The 24,528-nt window shown below is 47.1% G+C and overlaps 1 protein-coding gene across 4 annotated transcripts in view; it reads left to right on the top strand.

Annotated features, from left to right (window-relative positions):
- Positions 1 to 24,528, top strand: part of LOC138526081 (multidrug resistance-associated protein 1-like) — a 1,621,759-nt gene that overhangs the window by 201,221 nt on the left and 1,396,010 nt on the right. For all 4 annotated transcript variants that reach the window (XM_069636425.1, XM_069636424.1, XM_069636423.1 and 1 more), the window contains exon 3: positions 163 to 304. In XM_069636425.1, the coding sequence (XP_069492526.1) occupies positions 163 to 304 (142 nt within the window). The remainder of the gene's footprint in view (positions 1 to 162; positions 305 to 24,528) is intronic.

Raw genomic sequence — 24,528 nt, 5'->3', positions numbered from 1 at the left:
TTTCAAAATTGTACAAATATTTTTTCAGGTTTGGTGAAGATTTCCATATTCTTGACTTGTGTTGTAGTGAGACATAGGGAAAGTTTCGCCTTGATATTTTACAACTGAGATTGTGAAAAATGTACACACTTTTATATTGTGATTTGTTTTATTTTGTCACAGGGTAATCTTTCAAGGTTACAAAAAACCACTGGAAAGAGAGGATCTGTTTGAACTGAATGAAAATGATTCTTCTTATTCCGTCTGTCCTAACTTTGAAAAGCATTGGAGGAAGGAAGTCTTGAAGCAGACAAAGACATCAAAGGTGATAGTTGCATGCATATGTCTCTGTATGGTCCATATTTTATATTACCGCTTGGATTCACCTATAGTGTTGGTCTCTTCTTTGCCAAACAGAATGTTTAGAACACTTGATCATGCCCTTTCAGTCTATAAGGCTCAAGTATGTGATAAACTGTAGAGTTTACGCATCTTATCATGCAATAACATAACTTACTCGGGTAGAAGTCAATTCCAAATTGCAAACTGGATTTTTTTTAAGGAAGAGCAATGGCACTTAATGGGTGGTCAAGTGGGGCATGTGGCACAGGACCCAACCTTGAAGGGGGCCCACCTGGTTCTGTGATGGTAAGATGTCGGTAAACATTTTATCAAAACATAAATAACAGATGTCCTAATATTGTATAGTGTGTTGCTGAGGCTGCTAGCCTACTTCCTAGCTGTTGCTAACAGGTATGTTGTGACCTGGTCAGTTACACAAAACGAAAGAGGTGATGGTTGGAATGTTTAGAATTCACCTTAAACCTCTGGCAATAGCACTTGGCTACCCTCCAGTGGAGTATTCTTTAGCCTGCCAAGTCATTACAGAAAGGGGAAAAACCATACGTAAATCAGGCTTGGCCCCACTCCGAAAGGGGCAGTCAAGTCCAAACTGCTAGGTCACATCCCTTCTGCACGAGAACACAATCACAACCCTAGATATGTTTCAGCCTCGTTGTGCATCTTCATTTAGGTGTAGCTTGGGTCTCTAAACCCAGCAGTCCTGTAATGCTTTCTTGGTTTACTGTAGTAGGTAAGTGTTTGTGCATTCACTACAGCACAACTTGTGCAGCATTTTTCACCTATCATTGAGAATAGTATTGATCACATGCAATAATAAATGTTGAAAAGCATATTGATAAGTTTGTGTGTCACGATGGTTAAGAAGGTAGCACGTTTTGCAGAAATATGTGTTCATATGCCAGATCACAGCCAGCACCAAATTCTGTCAGTGCCAACTCAGTCTTTCCTATCTCTGAGGTTGATGATCTTAAGTGTATCTAACCTTTGGTGATAATAACATCTACTGTGCTATAAGACAGCCTACCTGCACCTTAACACACTAGTGTATAACACTTAACATAGTCTCAGTATAAAATTGAGGCCTAGCTCACGATGGCCTTGCCAAACAAGGGATGTGAAAACTGGGCAACAGGGTCCAGCAAGGGAATATATTTATCACCCACAATGAAGAGCATAATGCATTAGTTGGTAGAGATGGTTAGGTAGCCAAACTGAAGACAGTGGAACCAAAGTTTCGGCTTTGACACCGGACAATATTATGATCCTGGACATAACCCTTCAGAGTAATCACATGCTAGCCTGTTTTCCCTCCTTAAACATGCATATACTTCCAACAAAAAATAGGGATTAAAAATACTCTTAACAAAAAGACGAAACAAAAGCAAAATAACTGCCTGCTCCATGTTTTCACCCACACAGCTGTATGAATATGCACAGATCAGTATTACCAGCAGAGTAGTGGCACAAGAAAGAGCTCTTTTATTATTTACTCTGCTATGATATGGCATTTATAATGTGCCTGTACACAAATGTTTTTAGGCGTCACAAAACAAGGGAGGGAAGACATAGGGAGGACAGGACAAACGATATTACTAGGCGTTGTCATTCGGATCGTGCAAGTGCGACAATGAGAAGTGCAGGGGGAAGGCGAGGGTGAAGCGCAAGGGAGAGGATAGGGGGAAGTGCGATCAGGTTAGCATGGCTCTGAGTAAGTGCAGCCAGGGCAGCGCAGCTCTGGGTAAGTTTAAGGTGGCAGGGGGGCTGTAGGGGTTACAGTTACAGCCCCTAAGAGTGCGGTAGGCCAAGAGGCAGTGCAACGGAAGACTGGTTGTGGAGAAGCCTGGTAGCCAGTGAGACTGTGGGAACCAAGCAACCAGTCAGTGCAGCAGGTAGGTAAGTTGGCAAGAGAGCGAGAGGGAGAAGGCAGAGGAGAAAAGGAGGGTCTTGGGCTGCTTCTCAAACTTCAGTTAGTCTGGCTCAAGTCTGAGAGGGGCAGGGAGGCAGTTCCAGAAGGAGGCCCCTGCAGAGGAGAGAGATCTACCCCCACTCTCTGTCTGGAGAAGCACCTGACCCTCAGAGAGTTTGAGGTAGCTGAGCGAAGTGCTCTAGAAAGAAGGTATTTCAGAAGGTGGAGTTGGTTGTATTGTGGGCCCCGGCCCAGAAAGCCTTGTGCACGATGCAGAGGATCTTGAACTTGTTGCTTGCAGCCGCTGGGAGCCAATTGAGAGCTTTCAGGGCTGGAGAGCTACGGTCCCTGGGCTTGAGGCCAAGGATAAGTCTCACAGTCCTGTTCTGGATTAGTTGAAGGGGCCCAAGAGTAGGCAGATTGAGAAAGAGGCTTTTGCAGTAGTCCAGCCTGGAGAGAACCAGGGCTCTGGAGACAGTGATCTTCTGGGGGAAGGTGAGAAAAGGTAAAATACCTCTGGGGAGGTGTAGCTGGAGGTGGGCCTTTTTGGCATGGTCCGTGATGTGAGGATAGAAGGAGAGAGTGGAGTAAAGATGACAGCAAGGTTTTTTGCCTCACAGGAAGGTGAGGGTAGAGGGCCAAAGGAGTGTGGCCAGAGTGAGAGAGGGAAAGCGGGAGCAGGGGACCCAATGAGAAGGATCTCCATTTTACTGGCATTAAGGCAAAGATCGTAGGAGGCACGCCAATCCTGAATCACGGATAGCCAGTCAGGAATGAGCGAGGGAGGAGAGGAGGTTGAGGGAAGCCGGAAAGAGAGCAGAGTTGTAAGCGATATTCAATCAACACTACAGCTAAGTCAATGCCTAGTCTGGGGTGCTGAGGAAAACCCTTATTGATGTATTTTTATATCCAGTTCAGTACTCTGGATGACAACCCTTGTATAACACCCCCCTCTTAGAATCCCCCTGACCCCACTGAGCCAAGAAGTAGGTTTGTTTTGCAAATTAAAAGGTTTATTTGAAAATTTAAACAATATATATATCACACTTCTATAAATAAATTGATAATGGATATTACACTTGTGAATATGAGCAGTAATCAGCAAGAGGTAACTATGAATAGGAACAGAAGAACAAGGTGGGAAAGAATGCTTTATATGGTTCAAGGAAACGCAAGGTGGAATAAAATGCAGTACAGAAATAACTTGTTATGATTTTAGCAAAAGGTAATATGATCACTTTTTCTTTTGACAATTCACTCCCCCCCTATGCAATACAAGAAATGGAAGGAGAGCACACAGTCTTCAAGAATCCCAACAAATCACACTTTATAAGGCAATACACAGTTCCAGTTCTCCCAGCAAGCTAAGAGAAAACAGGGATGAGTTTTAAACACAGGCGAATTCCTTTAATGTGGTTTGCAAGGAAGTGAAAAGGTGCTAAAATTGATTTTAATTCCCTCTAGAGGTTCAGGATAGGTGATGGCTACTTTATATTAGTTCAGGCTCACTTTAACAATACTCTATGAATGATTAGCAGATTGCAAACGAATTTTAGCAAAGAGAAGCAAAAAGCTGCTGATTTCTACAGATGAAGAAATCGGGCCAAATCGCAAATTGCGGTAAATTTCGTGAGTGCGTGTCTCGCGATTATGGGAAAAGTATAGGGAGTAGGAAGTCGGTTCTAGGTTCGTTGGAAAGCCTAGATTCTAAGCTTTCAGATGAAAGTTAAAGGGATACGGACAATTAAATAAAGGTAGTTTTTCGGATTTAAAGTAAAACTCAAAATGACAGGTGACAGCTTGCAGCTGCAGAATTGACAGGTGACAGTTGTGCAGCTTTAAAAATGACAGTTGACACAATTTCTAGGAGGCTATTCTACTTAGGTTAAAATAGTTTGGATTAGATTATTTTAACTAAGAGATTGGTTCTGCTAGGTACTCACAATATCAATTTGAAATAGGCCTCGTCACGGTCTGGTCAGGTTGGACGGGACTTCCGGTGGGTGGTTCTGAAGTCCCGGCTATCTGGGTCAGCTCTGCTCTCTGGGTCTGTCAAGCACCGGATCTGCTCACAACGGTCTGGTTTGTGGTTCTCTCGGGTTCCAGATACAGTACTGCTTTCTGGATACTGCTGCAGGTTCTTGCAAAAATTCTTGGCAAAATTCAAACAGCTCGCCCGGCTGTTGAATAGTTTGGTTGGTTTTGAGGCCTGCTGAAGAGGATTCAGATGGTGGATTCAGGCCTCTCTGCTACAAATTCTGGAGTTAATTTCTGCTACAGGTTCTGGAGATTGATGGATTTGAAGTCTGGATCTCTGGATGTGAAGTCGTCGGTCAGCATGCTCCGCAGCAAATGGAATTGACTGTCTCTACCTGTCCCAGCAGTCTCTTTTTATGTGTTTTGGAAAGTGGGTGTGTGCGTTGGTCATAACTAAACCTGCCCCTCTCAGTTATCATTGGCCAATTCCTCCTCTCTCCCTTGATTGGGGGAAGGAAATGTGAGTCAGAGTGATGCTGTAGGTTGTATGGTCAGAGGAACCTCCCCTTGTCAGATTGCACACAAATCTATTTCTGACCCAAATACATATTTATCTATGTACCATTTTTCTAATATTATAGGTCCAGTTAACATATTTTCTGTAGCACCAAACCATCCGATCCCTGTCTTTGTACGATGTCGTGTCCACTGATGACAGAATTCTCCCCTTTTCATCCAGATAACGACCTCTAAACCTTTCCAGATTTTACACAAATGTGCACCAGGGATATGGGTTACAGATGATAAAGTGTCAGATTTTTAACATGCATACATTTGGAGTGAGACCCTATTTTCCGCTAGCAACCCCCCAGAATACACCACAGGGTCCTAACGCCTCTTAAAATGTGCACCGAAAAATCACAAGAATAATGGTATTACTTCTATAATTCTGACAAGTCCGTACTATGAATTATCCATCTTTTTTTAAATTATGCCCTGGTCAAAAAGGGTTGTGGCTTCCCACATCACATGGTGGAATAACTGGTTTATCCACTTCCCCCAAGCCAGCTTGTTCACAGAGGCACAGCTGCCCCCCAGTTTCTCCCAAGAGGAAGCTATTTTACGACGCCCCCAATATAACATTTGCCTGAGTCAAGGAAGTTGCATTGTTCGGTCCCTTCCAGTTCCCAGGTGCTCCACCCCTAATCTAATCAGAGAGGTGTCAACTCCTTTTGGCAAGGGGCGGCAGGATGCAGCTAGGCCTGGGAAGAGTGGCTGTTGATCCAGTTTCAACTCCTGTCGGGGGTAGTTGTCAGGCAGAATTCAGTTTCATTAAGCCAGGTTTCAGCTAAATGTCACTTTTTGTTCAGTTTTCTACATTCAAATTAAACTGACCATTTTTACCTATACATTAAATAATTACTTCCTTCAAGTCATTTCAGAACATAGTTTTACATTGTATCCACCTCTTAGCAAGTCTTTCCTTGGTCTGGTTTTGTTTCATTTGTTCAGTTTTACACAAAAGTCTGGTGGTTTTAAAGCACCGGCTTTCTGATAGTGGTGAGTACTGGTAATGCAACCATTTTTGGGATTAAGAAAATGAATTCCCCACAGTTCTGAGTTGCTTTTTGGCAATCAGCATTGCCATTCCCAATGGTTTCAGGCTACTGTGTGTGTAGCCCAATGGTGGTTTTAGGCAGTGCCCTCCTGTGCTCACAACATAGGCAAAAATGGGTGGCAGCCTATTCTACATGTTTTCCCTGTGCATTCTCTGGGGAGTTCTGGCCATCATGATGTTTTCCATGCCAGTACTGCACAGTTTTATGGTAGGGCTTGGATGCATGGGTAAAAACATCCCACAGAGTGTCATCTGCATAACACTGAACGTTAGAATAGAAGGTGGAGATCAGGTGGGCCAAAGGGGCCAGATAGACATTGAAGAGGCAGGGTGAGAGGATAGAGCCCTGGAGGACACCACATGTCGAGAGAGAGGTGGTGAAGAGAAAGGACCCATGTTGGACCTGTAAGGGACGGTCCAGGAGGAAGACTGTCAGCCATGCCAGGGCCTGATCCGTGATGCCCAGGTTCACATAGAGCCAGTTGATCAGGGTGGCGTGATTGACCCTGTCGAAAGCAGAGGAAAGGCCAAGGAGGATGAGGACAGAGGTAGAGCTGGAGTCGAGATTAGAAAGCAGATCTTCATGGGTGTTCAGGAGAGCAGCTTCTGTGCCTCTGGCTGCTCTGAAGCCAGACTGATTGTCATGGAGACAACCAACAGATGCAGTGCAGAGAGAAAGCTGGGAGATGGCCAGCTTTTCAAAGAGTTTACCAAGTAAGGGGTGATAGAAATAAGGCAATCGTTTGCCGGACAGGTAAGATTGGCAGAAGGCTTTTTTAGGAGGGTGTGCACAAGAGAGTGCTCGAGCAGAGAGGGAAAAGATCCAGTGTCGAAAGAGTGATTGCAGAAATCGAGGGTGGCAATGTGGTCCTTGATGGTTCTGGAAGAGCAGGGGAGCACCTGGTTGGACGACACTTTCATAGATCAGACTTGTCTAGAGACATTCAGCCTCATCAAGAGTTGGGTACTATCCCGACTGTATCTGCGTTACTGGCCAACTCTTTGGCGGTATTACCGCCGGATCACGGTTAGGCGGTAACTGTAATTCCCCATTCCCCATTGGGTCCGTTGCCAATAGCGCTATTACTGTGCGGTAATTGCACCGAAAATCGTCATTTTTGCTGTGCATTTACCCCCAGTTTAGAGATGGAGGTGAATGTTGCCAGCCTCAGATTGGGCTGACACTTAAATACGGCAGTAATAGCGTTACCGCCGCATTTAGGGGCTACTGCCCAACTCGTGATGAGGCCCATTGTCATGTGTTGTTAGAGCGAAGGAGGAAAAAGGAAGAGGAGAGGGAGAGTCGGCCAAAGGGGGCCTGAGAGAGGTATAGGGAGAGGAAGAGGAAAGTGAATACAGGATGTCCTGAGTTGTAGAGGGGAAATGAGAGGCCAGAGCCGTACAGAAGGCCTGGGAGGGAACAGGAGAGATGGAGACTGCAGTAGGATTGGCCAGCTCCTTGCAGATTTTAAAGAGTTTGGCCGTGTTAGATATGGACCCTCTTACTTGAGACAATCGAGAGTCTGTATTGCCTTTGGAACAGGTGGCACGACAGTTTGTGTGAGGATGTGCCCAAAGCGCTCCACTTCCTCTCAACCATCCTGCACTTGCCTTTCAGGGCAGCGAGTTCAGAGTCGTACCAAGAGTTGCACTTGGAGGTAGGCTTCAGACGGATTCTCATGACGGGCCAGGATGTCCAGGATGGTGGAGATAGAGGGATGTAGGTTAGATAAAGTGGTGTCAGAGTGCAAGTCAGCCACAGGAGTATCGGGAGCAGAGAAAGTAGAGGCATAGGTGGCCACTGACACTCGCTTCATGGGCGAATGACTGAGAAGGAAGGTGGCAGTGTTGGGGTAGGCTTTGCTTGAGGGGCAAGAAGTTTCAGGTGAGATGAGAGCAGAAAATGGTCAGTCCAAGAGAGAGGAGTGGTGCGAGGGTCAGAGAGGGGGATGTTTGAGGAGATGAGAACATCCAAGGTGTGTCTGACAGAATGTGTTGGGCCAGAGAGTAGAATGGAAAGGGTGAGAGAATCTCAAAGGTTGCAGATGAGTCAAGAGGAGGGATTAGAAGTATCCAGGTGGATGTTGAGGTCTCTGAGTAGGAGGAGGAGTTGAGAGGTCGAGGCAAGGAGCGAAGAGAGTCAGCCCATTCTGAGAGGAAGAGGGTGACTTGGACAGGTGGTCTGTAGATGTTGGTCACAGTCAGAGAGAGGCCATGAGAGATAGAGAGCCTGCAGACTAGGCATTTAAAGGAGGAATAGGCCTGCATAGGAATGACAGAAGCAGGAACCCACTCCGGAAAGATCAGGGCCTCTCCACCTCTGGACGGTTGGTTTTGGGCTCACAGAGGATCTTATAGCCCTGATGGAAGGAGAGTGTCAAAACTCGTGACAGAGCTGGCCGTGAAGCATGTCTTGTGAGAGCGAGGACATCTAGGTCAAGGTCTTCGAGGAGGTGGCAGATGTCAGAGGAGTGTTTGACAGCAGTGCAAGAGTTGAGAGTAGGACAGATTGGGCAGAGGCAGTAGACAGAGGTGGCATAGGGGCCAGAGTGGAGGAGGAGGTGGGTGCCAGAGAGGCGGCAGAGGAGGAAGGAGGTGGCAGAGGAGTGAGGGAGGTGTTAGAAGGAGTGGCAGGAGAATAGAGGAAGTTGATAAGACATGGGAGACACCTATAAAGAAGGAGGAGATTGGGCTGAGAGCCCTGGACCATGACGGTACCATTTACATAGACATTGATGATAGTTTTGGAGAATTGAAAGTGGGCCAAGAGGACCCCCCACTGGGTACCACCATTAATGAGAGGGAGGAGAAAGGAGAGAGAGAGAACGGAGACCATATGAGGGGCCCAAAGGTCTGGAGAGGGAACGACAAAGAAGATGTCGGTGAGAGTCTGTGTGTAGGAAGCGCATCATGTAGGTATCAGCAATAGGGAGGCCTGGGTTGGAGACCAGGATATCCCTCTTGAACTTTTTCCTTCCAGGCTTAGTGATACGGATAGGATAGGAGATATAGTAGCAGTTTGAGAAGATGGGAGAGACTGAGAGCACCATAGAGGGTGTGGGGAGGAAAGAGAGGCGAGTGACGGAGAACAAGAAGCACAGCCAAGAGCCGTGCACCACAGGAAACAACGGAGGGGGAGGGTTCACACAAAAGGCGGAACAAGCAGGTAACACACCACAGGGGAACGCAGGAACAGCTTGGACGGAAGACGGGGGGGGACAATAGAGATCAACAGCCAAGGGGCAGGGGGTGGGAGAAGCCCAGTGGCTGCAGCAGCAATCAATAGTCCCAACATTAAACAACAGTAGTCAGTAGTAGGGTGTGCAGAGACAGAGCAGATTAAAACGGTATTTAGGTTGAAATACGCACGCTACAGCATCCTCTGCGAAACTTAACACCATTGAGTCAGGAGGTAGTTCGGTTTGGGGAACATTCTGGGCTAAGGATTAACTGGAACAGTCTGAAATCCTTCTCTTAACCCAGGCTGTGCAACAGACAGATGTGGTGTCCACAAAGGATACCCTATCTCGGCATCATAGTCTCCATCACAAGCACAATTATATTGCCCCTTTAGAAATAATTGAACATAAAATAGAGACGTGGATACAGCTTCCGATCACACAAGCGGCACGCTCAGCACTGGCCAAGGTGGTTTGTTTGTTTGTTTTATTATTTATAATGCGCATCATACCCGGGGGTAACAGGGCGCAACAGTTACAAGTATATGCAAGGCTTGGTTACAACAGAAAAGGTATACAATCTATATACAGGTTATTAATACAAGAAGGTAAATACAGAGGGTACCTAATTACAAGCGTAGGAACAATAGGGTATATACAAAAGATACAGAAGTTTTACAAATATATACAAAGGTTAAAGGTGTTTATAGATATAACCAGGTGGTGGAAATAGATACAAGTATACAGGCAGTGAGTAGGGCAATTGTAGTTACCGCATGGTAGCAGGTCGAGTGACGCAGGAAAGGTACACTACATGCAGGCATGCGGTACCGCAGTGGCAAACCATAGCTGCATGCTGAACAGGCGTTATCATTTACCGGTCATTAGATTTCAGCCACATAACGATGTTGGATCTGAAGTTTTGGTAAAATTGGTCTAATCTCAATGTGGGTGGCAGGGAGTTCCACAGTTCACAGGGAAGCTGTTGCCTCCGATAGTGGAGCGTTTGAAATTAGGTGTGGAGAGACAATCTCTGTTAGCTGATCTAAGTGGTCTAAGGGAGGTCTGTTTATGGAATCTCTCGGCCAGGTAAATGGGGGCAGCATTGTTGAGAGATTTATGGGTGAGCGACAAAGTTTTAAGAAGGATTTCATCATAGGTTGGAAGCCAGTTGTTCAGGCGGCTGCTCTCTGAGATGTGATCTCTTCTGGAAATGCCCAATGCCGCTCTGAAGGCATTGTTTTGTAATGTTTGGATTCTTCTGATGGTAGCCTTCCTTGATCCTAAGTATAGGGCGTTGCAGTAGTCCAGACGAGATAAGATGAGGGCTCTGGCCAGGATGGTGCAGCTACTGTCAGAGAGAAATGGCTTGCCGGTGCGAATGAGTTTGCACGTGTAAGCCGTGGAGGACGCTAAGGAATTGACCTGTTTGGTAAATGAGAGGTTTGAGTCAAGATAAAAGCCTAGTGTTTTTACATTGTGTTCTACTTTGTTACTATTGCCATCAATTATGAATGAGGAATAGTCAGATCCTAGTTTTTTTAAGTTAGCGGGGGTGCCCAGGATGATGAGTTCGGTTTTATCATCATTCAGGCATAGACCATGCATGGCCATCCATGCCTGGATGATAATGTACACTCTATTCACCAACCAAATCCTTTCCATAATCCCCTGAAAGCAGGAGGATGATCTGGGTATCATCTGCATAGTTAGTGTAGGTGATACCGAGATGATCCAAATCATCGAAAAGGGGCTTAGTAAAGATATTGTAGAGTGTGGGCGAGACACAGGATCCCTGAGGCACACCGCAGGCAATGGGTATGGGGTCAACAGCTGCTAGAGGGGAGAAGACCCTCATTGTTCTGCCATTTAAGAAGGATCTAATCGAGGTGATAGCGTCGTCAGAAAAGTGTGCTGCTGTGTCGAGGTGGTTGCATAGAATAGTGTGGTCAACAAGGTTGAACGCGGCTGAGAGATCTAGTAGGAGGAGTAGGGCTGATTTGCCATTATCTCTAAGCTCATCAACTTGGGTCTTGAGATCGATAAGGGCTATCTCTGTTCCATGTTGGGGACGGAAGCCTGATTGTCTGGCTCCTAGTAGGTGGTGTAGTTCCAGATGCTTTTGGATTTGTATATAAGCTACCTTATCCAGAATTTTTAGAAGGGCACTGGCGTAATTGGCCTATAATTGGTAGGAATGGATGGGTCAAGAGTAGGTTTTTTTAGGAGTGGGAGTACCCAGGATTGTTTAAGGTTGGTGGGGATGATACCAGTAGAGAAGGACGCATTGATAAGTTTTGTTATGAAGGGTGATGGGTCTCGGGCCGCATCCTTGATGAGCTGTGGAGGGCAGAGATCGCCCTGACAGTTGGAGGTTTTAAGGGACAGAATAATTCTTTCCACTTCGGGAATAGAAACTTTGGTAAAGTTGAATCGGTTGGTTTCATCGGCGTTGGTATTCCCAGTAGTTTTAGATGGAGGAAGATTTAGAGAAGCTTTTTTACGTGGAAGTTTGTTTTGTAATGTGGATATTTTATTGGCTAGAAGTGTTCGATATCTGAGCACCATTTTTTATCTTTGGTGCAGGTGTCAGGTAATGCTATAGGGGTCTCGATTTCTTTAAGAATGGTGAATAGTTCCTTCATGTTGGACTTGGCTTGGGATATGCGTTTAGCTAGACATATTTCTTTTTTGTAGAGGTTAGGACAGTTTGGTGAGTTGAAGCTTGCTGGCTTCTGATAGAAGTTTTTTCCAGGCAGCCTCAAAGTTTCTTTTTTGCTGCCTTAGGTTTTTTAGGAAGGGTGAGTTTTCAGCTTGCTCGGTCTAAGTTTGATGGGGGCGATTTGGTCCAGAGAGGTGGTCATAATTTTGTTGTATTCCTCGACCAGGCTCTCGGGATCGGTATTGTCTGGGAGCAGGTTAAGGGTGGGAAGTAAGGTCGGGATAAGCCTGTCCACAGTAATATTCTTTTTGATTCTAGTTAGTGTGGGTGGAGCCCTAAGGGCGGGTGGAGATAGGGGTCTGTTAGTAGAGAGCATAAATGACACTAAGTGGTGGTCAGTCCAAGCTAGTGGTGAGACGGAGAGGATGTTGGCCTGACAGTTATGGTCTGCCACCCAATCAAGTATTCTACCTTTGTTGTGGGTAGAGGCTTTACTTCTTTGGGTGAATCCAAGTTTCGAGAGGGTGTTAGCTGTATTTAGGGCAAGCTGGTCTGATAGGTCATTAAAACCCATATTAAAGTCTCCAAGAATAAGTGCTTGCGTTGAGCTTTTGACGTTGCTAGACAGGATGGTGTTAATATCATCCTCAAATGTTCCAGGAGGGCCCGGGGGGCGATATATTAGGTGGAAATTGAGGGTTTGGGCATTTGTAAGTGGTACTTTAACTGATAGTAGTTCACATGAGTGGAGGTCAATCGGAGTGGCTAGTCTCATAGAGAGGCTACATTTATAGATGATAGCGATGCCTCCTCCTCTAGATTTTAGTCTGTATTGTCTCAAAATAGAGTAGCCGTCCGGGACTGCTAGCATAAGCATAGGACCTGCAGGGGGGTGTAGCCAAGTCTCAGTGATGGCGAGGAAATCTAGGTCATCATTCTGGATCAGGTCGGCAATTTTCATGGCATGTGCTACTAGGGATCTAGAGTTTGAGAGCTCCTTTGATCTGAGGGCTCATGTGTCATGATGCCTACCGCCGGGCATCCGGATCAAGCCCATCAGCCCCGGGAGCAGGCATCCAGACATTTACAAAAATCCCAGCAGCCCCAGCTAGGGGCTGTCTGGGTTCAGTCCTGGCGCCGTAGGCACCAGGCTCATAATAAAAATCAGTCCTGGCGCCATAGGCGCCAGGCTCATAGACATTACTTACCTCATGCAGACCATGCTGCAAATAAATCCAAGCCAACGTGAGGCCTGGATGGGACTATTTTACTACAGGGACTATTTTTTACTCGGGTGTGGTCCTGGGGAACTTCTTTCCTCAGACTACTTTGGAGACCATTTAAACCACGCCCGAACAGCAGCACATGCTTCGTGTTATTCTGCATCCAGCAGCGTGACTCTCACCGTGCCTACAGCCAGCATCCAGTCTTCTGCCACACCCGCGTGACTGCAGCCAGCATCCAGTCTTCTGCCACGCCCGCCTCGAATCCGGAGCTCCTACAATAAAGAGGAAGAAAAGGACAAGGTTAGAAAACAAACTTATTTCAAATTCCTCACCTGATTCCGGATCCATTTCATCTCCCGACCTGGAAAGTACATCAGTCCTGCACGCGTCGCTTCGCCAGCTCCAGCACGGCGCCAAACTCACCAGTTCTCACAGCATCTTTCGATCCGGCACTGTCTCCATCATTTCTTCGCCGTACTCCGGCACCTAGGGGCACATGAATAACAAGGTGAGCCAAGGGAATCAACAAATACCTCTTACCACCATAGACTTACCTGATTTACCACCGGCAGTATTATTCTCCTTATCTTCATATGCCGCATCTGTAAAGCGGGAGAAAAACAACACGTTAACGCATGCAATAGTTACCAGACAGTGTTGGGTAACACAGACTCTTACCTGAACGCCAGCAGCAGCTACGAGACCTTCTTCTCACGTACACATTTGCAACTTATGGAAGGAAGGGGACAAGAGTGAACATCGGGCACATTGAACTCTTTGAACTTGATACTTACCAATCCCGCCTGGGACTTCAGAGTCAATGCTTACCGGAACTCTCCCAACGCCTTCAAACCAATGAAGTAACTGGTATCTACGCGCCCCTGCAAGACACGCAGGATGGAGAGCTCATCTTCTACAAACATAAGGTGAGGTTACTAAGGGGATATCAGAGGTGATTAGTGGGGGAGGGCGAGAACAGTTGGGAGGCCATCACTAAAACCCACAGGTGGCTAATAATCCCTGTCTCCACTTGCAGGAAAATACTTCTTCGGGTCCAGCAGACAAGACTAGGCGGGCCAGTCCAGACAGTCATCTCTGCACTACGCATCACGTTGACGGAGACCGCAGCTGTCCGGGTCCGATCGACACCCCTGTGGGGTCCAGGTGAGCGTAACAGAACACGAAGCCTTTCTAAAAATACCCACCCGGGTGTTATGGAAACCTCGGAAACCGACCAACTGGCCCAATTATTTGGGGGAACTTAGAGCGGAAGTACATGCCGCTCCCCAAGAGACTAATGCCCTCAGGAGAGAACTGATTGTCTCAAAGGAGCGCACTGATGATCTGGCAAGGCAACTACTGCAAAACCAAGCTCGGCAAACGCCCCTACCTGGATATGGGGGAAACCCAACCCCCGTTTCATCAAGCAATCCTGTGCAAGTGGTTTTACCAGGAAATATTCCGTTAGCTCCACCCGAACGCTTTGCTGGGGACCGCAAAAGGTTCGCCGTGTTTATGAACCAATGCCGCTTGCACCTTTTAAGCAGACCGGGAGCCTTTCCAAATGACCAAGCCAAAGTAGCCTTTGTATTGTCATATCTTAGTGGCAGCGCAGCGGATTGGTCAATTCCGTTAGTCAACCAGGATGATCCTCTTCTCCGGGATTTTCAGGGTTTTCAAAGGAGCATGGAAAAACTATTCGCCAGACACTCACAGGGTCAAGCCCTGGACAACCAACTTTTATCCTTACGACAGGGTAACCAGGATCTGCTAACCTATATTGCAAACTTCAATAGGTTGGTGGTGGAAACCGGGTGGCCGGAGGAAAAACGAATTACATTGTTTCATCGTCGACTTCGGGGAGAACTCAAAGACGTCTTGGCTCAAGTTGTGAACCCACCTCAGGATTGCACAGAATTTATAGACTTAGTGGTCCAGCTAGACCACCGACTTCAGAACCGAAAGACTGATCAAGCTAAGTTCGAGAATCGGGTATTGGTTAAACCCAATGTTGCCCCCAAAGGAACAGATGCATCTGAACATATGCAGATCGGGGGGTTAAAGGACCCTTAACTCAAAAGGGAAGAGAAAGAAGACGACAGATGCAGTTGTGTCTGTACTGTGGAACCTCAGAACATTTTCTACGGGATTGCCCTACAAAACCACCCAAGAAGGTGGAAGGAGTTGCTGATAAAAGCCGCATAGAGCCTGATTCGGGAAACGACCACGCCCGACAAGCGTAGAGGTCCGCTTGCCGAGCTTAAAGAAGGACACTCAGACCTCGCATCTGATCATCCCAATGGTCCTTCTTGATCCCAGGCAGCCATCACGTATGCACGCAGTAAGGGCATACATAGATAGCGGGGCCGTAGGAAACTATATGGACCACGAATTGGTGTCAAGGATGAATCTACCTCTTTGCAAAAAGACCACTTCGGATGTCATCACCACAGTTGATGGAACTGAGATTGCCTCGGGCCTGTAACTCATTCCACTACACAGATGACACTGTTGAGTCAAGATGGGCATCGAGAGACTAGTGTTTGATCTAATCAAAGCCCCACAGTTCCAGATAATACTGGGAATGCCATGGTTGGAAACACATAATCCTTGTATAGAATGGCGAGAGAAGAGAATAACCTTCCCGGATTGTGCACACACCTGTTACCCAGAGAAAACTTTGAACAAAGGCGTGGCTACAGTCGTTAACCCAATCGTGCAGTTACTTCAGGAATACCAAGAATTTCAGGATGTTTTTCAAAAAGAACAGGCCAATACATTACCTCCTCACAGATCATACGATTGTCAAATCGACCTGCTACCCGGTGCACAACCCCATGCAGTAGAATCTACTCCCTCACGGAACCTGAAAATCTTCACCTACGGCAATACTTGGACCAATACCTTGCTAATGGCTTTATTCGTCCTTCCAAGTCTCCTGCATCCTCAGCTTTATTCTTCGTGCCAAAAAAGGAAGGTGACCTTAGAACGTGCATAGATTACCGCGCATTAAATAAGATTACGGTAAAAAAACGATACCCATTGCCTCTGATCCCCGAATTACTAGACCAAGTAAAGGATGCTTGTATCTACACTAAGTTAGATCTCCGAGGGGCATATCATCTGGTACGTGTCAAAGGCGACGAATGGAAGACTGCCTTTCGCACCAAGTACGGATTATTCGAATATCAGGTGATGCCCTTCGGGTTGTGCAATGCACCAGCAGCCTTCCAGTATTTTATGAACGATGTCCTTCGTGAACTCATTGACGTCTGTGTCGTCGTATACATAGATGATATTCTAGTGTACTCCTCCTCAGAATCAGACCATGTTAAGCACGTGCGTGCAGTCCACGAGAAACTACGCCAGCACAAGTTATATGCAAAATTGGAAAAATGTGTTTTTCATGCTACGGAAGTTGAATTTCTTGGATTTATCCTGACTCCAAAGGGAGTCCGAATGGACTCTCGAAAGGTGGACGCAATTCTCAAGTGGCCATCACCCAGTTCAGTCAAAGGGGTACAAAGCATGCTCGGATTTGCTAATTTCTACCGCAGATTCATTTCGGACTTCTCCCATGTTGTACACCCCATCACAGCACTTTTGCGAAAAAACAAACGCTTCTTGTGGACCGAAGAGGCTGAAAAGGCCTTCCAAGAGCTGAAAGCGAAATTCACATCATCACCTGTCTTGAAGCATCCACGCTCTGAACTTCCATACATAGTATAAACTGATGCATCCACTTTAGCCATGGGAGCTGTCCTGTCCCAGAAGGATCCTGAAACCGGTCAACTTCACCCAGTAGCGTTTTGGTCCAGAAAGTTCTCAGCACCTGAGTGAAAATATGCGATTACCGATAAAGAGCTATTAGCTATCAAATCTGCCTTTAAGGCTTGGCGGCACTACCTTCTTGGTGCCAGGCATACCATTACCATAATCACTGATCACAGGAACCTGCAGTATTTAAAAACAGCCAAAGCCCAATCATCGCGACAACTTCGATGGGCATTGTTCTTTGCCGAATTCGATTTCGTGATCACTTATCGACCAGGCCACAAAAATGGCAAAGCAGATGCCTTATCCCAAATAGGGGTGGGAGAAGCAAATGCAAATCCGGAACCAGTGCCAATAATTCCTGAGCGAAGAATTCTTGGCATAACTACTCTACAGACACTAGAAGATATTCATTCAAAAATCCAACAACTCTTCGATCCAGCAACCCTGCAGGACTGGGTAAAGAAAGGCCCGGACTACTCAGTCGTCAATGACCTACCTTACTATCAAGGACGACTATTTGTACCACACAAGGAAATACAAGAACTAGTCATCTCCAATTACCATGACACCCTGATGGAAGGGCACCCAGGTATCGCAAAAACTGAAGCGAAAATTAAGAGACAGTTCTGCTGGCCCACTTGGCGAAAAGACGTAAAGTCATTTGTGATGTCTTGTGGCATTTGCGCCCAAAACAAAAGCCAGAAGAAAAAACCTGCTGGCCTTTAACAACCTTTGGATATTCCACCTACACCATGGCACACCTTGTCTTTAGACTTTATTACAGATCTACCTCCATGTAATGGTTAACACCATCCTAGTTATTGTGGATCTTTTTTCCAAGATGGCCCACTTTATTCCTTTAAAAGGATTACCTCCGCTTCAATTTTGGCCAAGGAGTTCCTCGAAAACATTGTTCGAATACACGGATTTCCTTTCGTATTGGTCTCTGACCGAGACAGTCAATTCATTTCACAATTTTGGAAGAAATGTTGTCAATTGGCACAAATCGACGTGAGGTTATCAACCAGTCACCATCCCCAGACCGATGGTCAGACGGAGAGGACCAACCAGACCCTTGAACAGTACCTACGTTGCATGCTGCACCAGACCGAAAGCAATTGGAAGGATATTTTATGGATTTCCGAATATGCATACAATAACTCAGTACATTCTGGAACCGGACAAAGTCCCTTCTATACCATATACGGACATCACCCTCAAACCTCAGAACTCGATTCGCCTCAGCACTTAGAAATGCCTGCAGTTAGTCATTTACACTCTACTATTACACAAGCCTTTAAGGAGGCAACAGAACATTTGAAACAAGCTAAAGAGAAATATAAGAAAAATGCTGATCAACATAGAAGCGATGCTCCACGATATCAGATTGGGGATCAAGTTTGGCTGGCTACAAAACACATACCTCTAAAAGGAACTCAGACTTTTAATCCTAGGTATTTAGGACCTTACACTATTAAGGCCATTATCAACCCGGTGGCCGTCAAGTTGGAATTACCCTCTAATATGCGGATCCATCCTGTCTTTCATGTTTCACTTCTGAAACCAGTTCAACCCGGGACAAGACTTGCCAAACCACCTGACCCCATCCTAATAGATGGAGAACCTGAATTTGAGGTAAAGAATATCCTGGACTCTAAGTTGGTTAAATCAAGACTTTTTTATTTAATCGACTGGAAAGGTTACAGACCACAGGAAAGGTCATGGGAGCCTAGTGACCACGTTCATGCACCTCGGTTGGTGAAGAAATTCCAGCGGAACTTCCCAGACAAACCAGGGCCAAGGGGAAGAACAACTTTAGGAGGGGCCTTGGGGGGAGTGCTGTCATGATGCCTACCCCCGGGCATCCGGATCAAGCCCATCAGCCCCAGGAGCAGGCATCCAGACATTTACAAAAACCCCAGCAGCCCCAGCTAGGGGCTGTCTGGGTTCAGTCCTGGTGCCGTAGGCACCAGGCTCATAATAAAAATCAGTCCTGCCGCCATAGGCGCCAGGCTCATAGACATTACTTACCTCATGCAGACCATGCTGCAAATAAATCCAAGCCAACGTGAGGCCTGGATGGGACTATTTTACTACAGAGACTATTTTTTACTCGGGTGTGGACCTGGGGAACTTCTTTCCTGGGACTACTTTGGAGGCTATTTAAACCACGCCCGAACAGCAGCACATGCTTCGTGTTATTCTGCATCCAGCAGCGTGACTCTCCCCGTGCCTGCAGACAGCATCCAGTCTTCTTCCACGCCCGCGTGCCTGCAGCCAGCATCCAGTCTTCTGCCACGGCCGCCTCGAATCCGAAGCTCCTAGAATAAAGAGGAAGAAAAGGACAAGGTTAGAAAACAAACTTATTTCAAATTCCTCACCTGATTCCGGATCCATTTCATCTCCCGTCCTGGAAAGTACATCAGTCCTGCACGCGCCGCTTCGCCAGCTCCAGCACGGCGCCAAACTCACCAGTTCTCACAGCATCTTTCGATCCAGCACTGTCTCCATCATTTCTTTGCCGTACTCCGGCACCTAGGCGCACAAGAATAACAAGGTGAGCCAAGGGAATCAACAAATACCTCTTACCACCATAGACTTGCCTGATTTACCACCGGCGGTATTATTCTCCATATCTTCATATGCCGCATCTGTAAAGAGGGAGAAAAACAACACGTTAACGCATGCAATAGTTACCGGACAGCGTTGGGTAACACAGACTCTTACCTGAATGCCAGCAGCAGCTACGAGACCTTCTTCTCACGAACTCAGTTGCAACTTAAGGAAGGAAGGGGACAAGAGTGAATATCGGGCACATTGAACTCTTTGAACTTGATACTTACCAATCCCGCCTGGGACTTCAGAGTCAATGCTTACCGGAACTCTCCCAATGCTTCAAACCAGTGAAGTAACTGGTATCTACGCGCCCCTGCAAGACACGCGAGATGGAGAGCTCATCTTCTACAAACATAAGGTGAGTTTACTAAGGGGATATCGGAGGTGATTAGTGGGGGAGAGCGAGAACAGTTGGGAGGCCATTACTAAAACCCACAGGTGGCTAATCTCTGTCTCCACTTGCAGGAAAATACTTCTTCGGGTCCAGCAGACAAGACTAGGCGGGCCAGTCCAGACAGTCATCTCTGCACTACGCATCACGTTGACGGAGACCGCAGCTGTCTGGGTTCGATCGACACCCCTTTGGGGTCCAGGTGAGCGTAATATCATGGCAATTGTTGTTGTTAGTTGGGCGGCTTGTGAAGGTTTGGGTTTGCCATCCTTGGCTATGCTGTTTATTGACCTAGGGCCACAGTTGTGAACTAGATTCGGGCTAGTAGTCGTTTGGGTGGGCAGAGTTTTAGGAGTCCTTATTCCTGTATTGGCAGGGAGAGAACTAATGGGCGACTCAAATATTTTGGCTAACCTATCTCGAAGGCGTAGGTTCCTGATCGTAGTAGGACAGGGATTGCTTGGTATGGGATTTTTAGAATATTTCATATCAATGACTAATTTAGAAGTAGAATTGTTTGAAACAGTGGAGGACGTCAAGGTGGGTGGAAATCCCCGGGTTGTTGTGAGGAATAACATGCTGTAGAGCGTATAGCTGTGTGGTGCATACTAGTATATGGGAGATGAACTTTCTACGGAATATGTAGCTAAGGGGGGTGGCGAGCTGATAGTGGTATTAATGTAAAGGGCTAAATGCAGCAGTCAAATGGGGAGCCACTAGGGCTAAATGTAACAATCAAATGGGAGCCACCTAGGGCTTAATGCAGCAGTCAATGGGCACATATGAGCTAGCTGCAACAATCAATGGGCACATATGAATTAGATGTAACAATCAAATGGGGCGCCACCTGAGGCTAAATGCAACAATCAATGGGCACATATGAGCTAGATGCAACAATCAATGGGCACATATGAGCTAGGTGCAGCAATCAAATGGTAGTCAGCAAATGAACTAGTGGCAACAGGGGCAGACACAATGCGGTTCAATATGGCTGGCCTTCAAGGTAGGCATAGTGCAGTAAACTAGGTTGATCATATGCACGTAGAGTATCAAAAAATGGATTATACGTGACAAAGGGACACAGGCATTAATGGTCGGTGCCATAAGCGAGGTTCAAGCTGCTGACATGAGACATATGGATGCAGGGATTTTAGTAACATAAGATGGTAAAACTGATTAGAAGCTGTAAGGTGGTGTAGCAGCTGTGCCAAGGGTTCTATGAGGCATCAAAATATTGTTGATGATGCACGTTAGTCCCCAATGTCTGGGGATGGTAGGGCCGATTGCAGGCTTACCAGGGTGTAAGCAGGTAGACCGGGATGGGTGTGTCTGGGCAGGGTCCCTGGCCCTGGCCTCGGTCGTCTCCAGACAGGCACAGTCTGTCAGGCAGTAGTGGAGGAGTTTGTAAATTGCTAAAATAGTTAGTTGTGATGATTTTACACAATGAGTGCCAATTATCGTTGCGTTGCAGAGTCGGGTCTCATTGGGAGTGCGAGCTATGAGGCACACATAGGACACGTTATAGCTGCATGAGTGTTTACCTTTGGTGTGGCTGTATAGCTACGGGCAAGACTTCTGGCATTAAATAGGCGGCAGAGGTTGAACGAAAAGGGGGAGGACTGTGTACTTACTCTGTGTGGCTGGCTGGTGATACGGAGGGCCAACGGCCCGTCACGGACAGGCACAGACCGGCCCTTTTCCACTGCCCTTCTCCGAAAATGCTGGCTTCCGCCTCCCGGTTTGTCTGGGGGCGGGAAGTATCAGCGTGCAGCCAATCACAAGCTGCGGCGCTGAATTCGAAGATGCTTCCAGAAAATAGTGTCGTGGCCTCACGCAGCCAACAGACACGTTGCTTACAATGGCGTCTGCAGGCAAGGATGGTGAAAACAACGGCTCACCGTGTAATAGATGGCGAAGGAAGGGGGTTGGGGAGAGAAGGCTCCTGCCCTCTCCTCCCTGGTTAAACCCCCCAAACTCCTGTATGTCTATAGTAATGTCCCAGTATGGCCCTCTCTCAGTTACTGGAACCACACACGCAGCATGATGACCAGACTAGTTTGGGCGGGGAAGCAACCTAAGATAGCCCATGACACGTTGACACGTCCTTATGAGGCCGGAGGTCTGGAATATCCTGATATGTACACATACTATCTGGCAGCCCAACTACAATACACAGCTAGTTGGAACTCCCCTAAAACTGACTCCCCGCACACCGCACTAGCGAAAGCTGACGCTGCTTCTGACACACTAATGGGCATGCTCTGGGGAAATAGGACTGCAGTCCCAAAGAGAGGGATCCAACCCATAGCGGTGTCATGCTACGCCTGGGACCGTATGGATAAACTGCTGGGTGCCCCCCCCCCACCTACTTGCCTAATCTACCACTGTATAATATTACTGGGAATTCCCCTCGCGCATGAGAGATCGTTCAGGGAAAAATTTTTACATTCTGGGAGCTCAGACTATGGGAGACCTAGTACATGATGGGAGATTCATATTGTGGGAGCAGCTCTCCGCAAGGGGCGCACACATCGCTGTAACGCTGATACACTACTACAGGAAATGGCCCGACTTCCCGCAAGCCCCCACTCCTCAGCCTGTGCAATGCTACGTAACCAGCCCAACCAATCCCAGAAGCTGGTATCCACCATCCACAAACTGGTCCAGTCCGGGAACGAACCGAAACACTATACTTACAAAACCAAGTGGGAAACCTCCCTGGGTAAGAATCTAGATGACGGCCAATGGAAGCAAATCTTCATGCAAACACAATACATTTCCTTGAACGGGCGGTACAGACTCATACATTACAAATTCATACATCAGATTCTCTCACTCCCTGTTCACCCTGAGTAAGTTCTTTCCGGAGAGATCCCCCACCTGTAAGAGGTGCGGCGGTGAGCCAGCTGTTGTTTACCATCTTGCGTGGTGCTGCCCCCGCATCAGATATTTTTGGGATGCTATAGTAGAGATGATGTCTGAAATTCTTCCCCCTGCGAAATATGACTTAACCGAATTCTGGCTGCTGGCCCTATGCAAAGGAGGAACCCGCACTGAGAAAAAGCTGTTAGGTATGGCTACAGAAGTGGCTAGGTACCTAGTGGGCAGATTTTGGGATCGGCCCAACCCCCCGCATACTCAAGGTGGCTGGACGGCATGAGGCTATGCGAACCAAGAGTCCAGATATGCAGCCACATTACCGGCCTCTGGCCGCCCATTTGACTATTGTCCCCCCTTTAGATCATATCTGCTGTTCATGGCCCAGAGGGCACAGTCCCCGGGATTAACTCCAGGTCGCTAATTTACACTTGGCAGATCATGCCCGCGATGCCAGCTGCACCGTGACACTGCAACTGCTGCCACCACGTGTGCTCTATGTTTTACCTACAAAATCGTGAATGAACTGTACTAATTTTTGCCGTTTGTATTTGCAAATATGCGAGAGCCGACAAGGGGGTTGGGGTGGGGGATGGGGACAGTTCGTTTGGCTCCGGCCTATACCTGTTGTTGGTAAAACAATAAAGTTAAAAAATATTAAAGAAATACGTGCACTACGAGACCACGCAGATTAAACCCTCCCAGAAGAGGCATAAAGGCCTAATTTTTAACACAACAGCAATGCAAAAACACCCAGATTTGACTTTCCTAAAAAGAGGGAAAAGGGCCTCGTTTTTAACACATCAGCAATGCAAAAAAGAAATATGACTTTCCTCGAGAGATGTAAGAGATCGCTAAACAATACAGTTTACTGAGATGATATGATATTGCATTTATAACACACCTATACACAAGTGTTTCAAGTTGTGACAAGGCAAGGGGTGGGAAACAGAGGGAGGACAAAACACAACAATCTTACTAGGCCTAGTGACATTGAGATTGCGCAAGTGCGGGTGGTGGGGAGGGGAAAAGTGCCAAGGGTGGGGGAGGATGGCAGAGTGCAGTACAAATGATAAAAACAACAAGTTGTGCAGCCAAGCAGGTGGCAAGTGCGAGGGTTAAGTGCAGGCAGCAGGTGTCAAATAAGTGCAAGTAAAGGTACTGTAGGGTTACAGATAAGGACCCAAAGTGCAGGGGTTGCCAGGAGGCAGTGCGGGTGTGCAACTGGGTGGGAAGGGATCTGGGCCCGAATTCAGAGGGTAGCCAGGTGACCAGTGCAGAATCAGACAGGAGATCAGCAGGGGAGAGGAAGAGAGAAGGCAGAAGCAAAGAGGAAGGTCTTGAGATGCTTCCGGAACCAGAGATGGTTCTCCTCACGTTTCACAGAGGCAGGGAGGCTGTTCCAGAGGAAGGCGTCAGTCCAAGAAAGAGATCTACCGCCAACTCGTTGCTTGGAGAAGCTACTGACCCTGAGGGAGTTGGAGGCGGATGAGCGAAAAGCCCGACAAGGAAGATATTTAGGAAGAGAGAGTTGTGGGTATAGGGCCTTGTGGACAATGCAAAGGGTTTTAAACTTAATCCTTGCAGCCACTGGGAGCCAGTGCAGAGATTTCAGTCTTGGAGAGATACGATCCCTGGGCTTGAAGCCAAGGACAAGTCTCGCAGTCCTGTTTTGGATGAGTTGCAGAGGGCGGAGAGTAGAAGCAGGCACATTTAGAAAGAGGCTGTGCAGTAGTCCAGCCTAGAGAGAGCCAGAGCTCTGGAGACAGTGAATTTCTGGGGGAAGGTTAGGAAAGGAAGAATATCTCTGAGAAGGTGCAGCCGGCAGTTCGACTTCTTAGAAACGTCAGAGATGTGAGGAGAGAAGCAGAGGATGGAGTCGAAGATGACTCAGTGGTTTTTAGCTTCACAGGTGGGAGAAGGAAGAGGGCCAAGAGAGGCCGTCAGAGAGCGATAG

The sequence above is a fragment of the Ambystoma mexicanum genome, chromosome 7p (genome assembly GCF_040938575.1).
Source record: "Ambystoma mexicanum isolate Mex_15411 chromosome 7p, UKY_AmexF1_1, whole genome shotgun sequence".
Lineage (NCBI taxonomy): Eukaryota > Metazoa > Chordata > Amphibia > Caudata > Ambystomatidae > Ambystoma > Ambystoma mexicanum.
The sequence above is the reverse complement of the archived record's forward strand: the minus strand, read 5'-3'. Positions and strand labels throughout refer to the sequence as shown.